Source organism: Austrofundulus limnaeus, unplaced genomic scaffold (genome assembly GCF_001266775.1).
Source record: "Austrofundulus limnaeus strain Quisiro unplaced genomic scaffold, Austrofundulus_limnaeus-1.0 Scaffold1139, whole genome shotgun sequence".
NCBI classification, from domain to species: domain Eukaryota; kingdom Metazoa; phylum Chordata; class Actinopteri; order Cyprinodontiformes; family Rivulidae; genus Austrofundulus; species Austrofundulus limnaeus.
Genome location: NW_013953541.1, coordinates 1,110 through 3,420, shown reverse-complemented (window position 1 = coordinate 3,420; position 2,311 = coordinate 1,110). Strand labels below are relative to the sequence as shown.

At 40.8% G+C, this 2,311-nt stretch overlaps 1 protein-coding gene across 1 annotated transcript in view; it reads right to left on the bottom strand.

Annotated features, from left to right (window-relative positions):
* The window catches only part of LOC106534307 (voltage-dependent calcium channel subunit alpha-2/delta-2), a gene marked incomplete at its 5' end in the record, with an annotated part of 8,001 nt that extends 6,786 nt beyond the window's left edge, over positions 1–1,215 (bottom strand). Inside the window, 4 exon segments of the mRNA XM_014030904.1 lie at positions 246–328; positions 488–597; positions 877–1,000; positions 1,160–1,215. Coding sequence (XP_013886358.1) covers positions 246–328; positions 488–597; positions 877–1,000; positions 1,160–1,215 — 373 coding nt within the window.
* Between the last annotated feature and the right edge of the window lie 1,096 nt (positions 1,216–2,311).

Here is a 2,311-nt window from a genome sequence, read left to right as displayed (position 1 = left end):
GCCTCACACCGTTGACCTATCCACGTCATCATTTACCCAGAATGCTTTGTGTGTAAATAAAATGGCCCTGTCTGTGTAATATATTCTTAAACTTTGTTCAAAAAATTATAAAAACTGAACATCCTGCAGTATTTTTACAGTCTTTGTTTTACAGTTAAAATAAATTTTTATTAAATAAAGTCTAATGTTACAACTAATCATGGATCCCTTTAAATAATTGCATCAATAAAATCTGAAACTCTCACATTTTCGTTATTGTCAAAACAGGTGAAGGGTCCTTTTCGATAGCGTGCCACCATAATTTCTTCACACGGATTATCCTCCATGACTGAAGGATGACGCAGTTGAGGAAGAATGAACATAATTTGGATTCTAAGAACAACCTTCAAACAAATGTGAAACGTCTGTATTTCCACACAGTTACGGTGATTATTTTCTTCTTCTTTTTTTATCTGTGCCAGCTGGTGTACAGCATGTAAAAAGATACACTCCTCTTCTTCTTGGGAAAGCTTCTCTYTCTCACAGGTGGTGCACGGCAGCTTCTCTGCTACCACAAACAYCAAGTTGGTGTTGTTTATTCTCTTGGCGTGAATTAGCCTGCAGAGACAGAAAGAGAGAAAGAGACAAGGAGACAGCTCTGTCAACAACCTCCCTCTGCTTGCTTGCATCTTACACTCATTTGCTAATGGATCAGCAAGATTTATGAGACAGCCTTACAAGGCTCATTTAGCCAGTATTACAACCATTTCATAGGAAAAAAAAAATGCAGGTTTATCATCAGCCGTGTTTCTGAAGCTGTTTGCTGCCTGTCTCTCAGTCGCAGCGTTATTTTTCACGTTTGTGTTTTTCATGTGTCTGAGTGTATTTTGAAATGACCTGGAGCAGTTGCCACAGTCTTGGAGGATGTTATAGGAGCTGCTGAGATTACTGAAGTAGAACTGGGTTTGGATCATTATGCAACTCCTCTCTTTTGGCTCGGTTCCCTCYGCATCCACCTCATCTGCAACATCAGCAGAGCAACATACGTATGGGACAACTCGGATACATCCGATCAGAACTCAGGTTCTGCAAAGGTCTAATTATAGTAAAAACTTCATGAAGGAACGGATCAGAAAATGTGCACATCTAGAAATTTTAGCACGTTTTGATTTTCACCCACCTGTGACAAACCAGCTGCGGTAAGCCAAACCATACAAAAGCTGCTGGAACAATGACCTGCAAACATGACGAAATAGAATTTGTGTAAAAACAAGTGCAGAATTTCAAAAAATACATTTTTTGATAAAAAAAATTAATAACTTCGCATTAGCGATGCGACATGTACCCGTATCGAACTGTTCAATACAGTGCTTTAGGTTCAGTACACAGTATGTATCGAACAATACGGATGTTTTAATTTATTTTATCAGCTTGTCTTCTGAAGATGCTCTGTGTCGAACGATCAGTGGATCTGTGTTCGACTACTTCACCTAGGCTGCATTTTCGAACACAGATCCACTGAGAAACTTGCTGTTTCAGCAACATTTAATTTAAAAACTGTACTTTTGAGGTTAAAAGAATGTTCATAATTAATTTAAATAAATTACAAGTTAAAAGAGGCACGGGAATTTCTCTTTTTAATATCGAAAAAATATGGAAACCGTGAGACTAAAGTATGGAACCGAATCATGAATTTTCTGCATCGTTGCACCCCTACATAGCATGTAGCATCGTAGTTTTTATCTTAGGTTCTCTATTCTTAAAGTCTTCCATCATTCACATTATGAATAAATGAGAGGAGACTGTTTTTGCTGCTCGTTTGCAACACCAACGATAAAACAACTGTGTCACTCTGCCATAGCTCCTTTTTATTTATTCATTTTTTACACTAACATCCAACTTCTTGTCTACCAACTACAGAAGTAGGAAACTCAAACAAAACTCTTATTAAATAAAACATAATTCATCCATCTGTCCGTCTGTTTTCTTCCACTTATCAGGGGTCAGGTTACGGGGGGCAGCAGCCTAAGCAGAGAGACCCGGACTGCCCTCTCCCCAGACACTTGGACCAGCTCATCTGGGGGAATCCCAAGGCGTTCCCAGGCCAGCTGAGAAACATAGTCCCTCCAGTATGTCCTGGGTCTTCCTCTGGGCCTCCTCCCAGAGGGACGTGCCAGGGACACATCACCAGGGAGGTGTCCAGGAGGCATCTTAACCAGATGCTCGAGCCACCTCAACTGGCTCCTCTCGATGTGGAGGAGCAGCGGCTCTACTCTGAGTCCCTCTCGTATGACTGAGCTTCTCACCCTACCTCTAAGGGAGAGCCCAGACA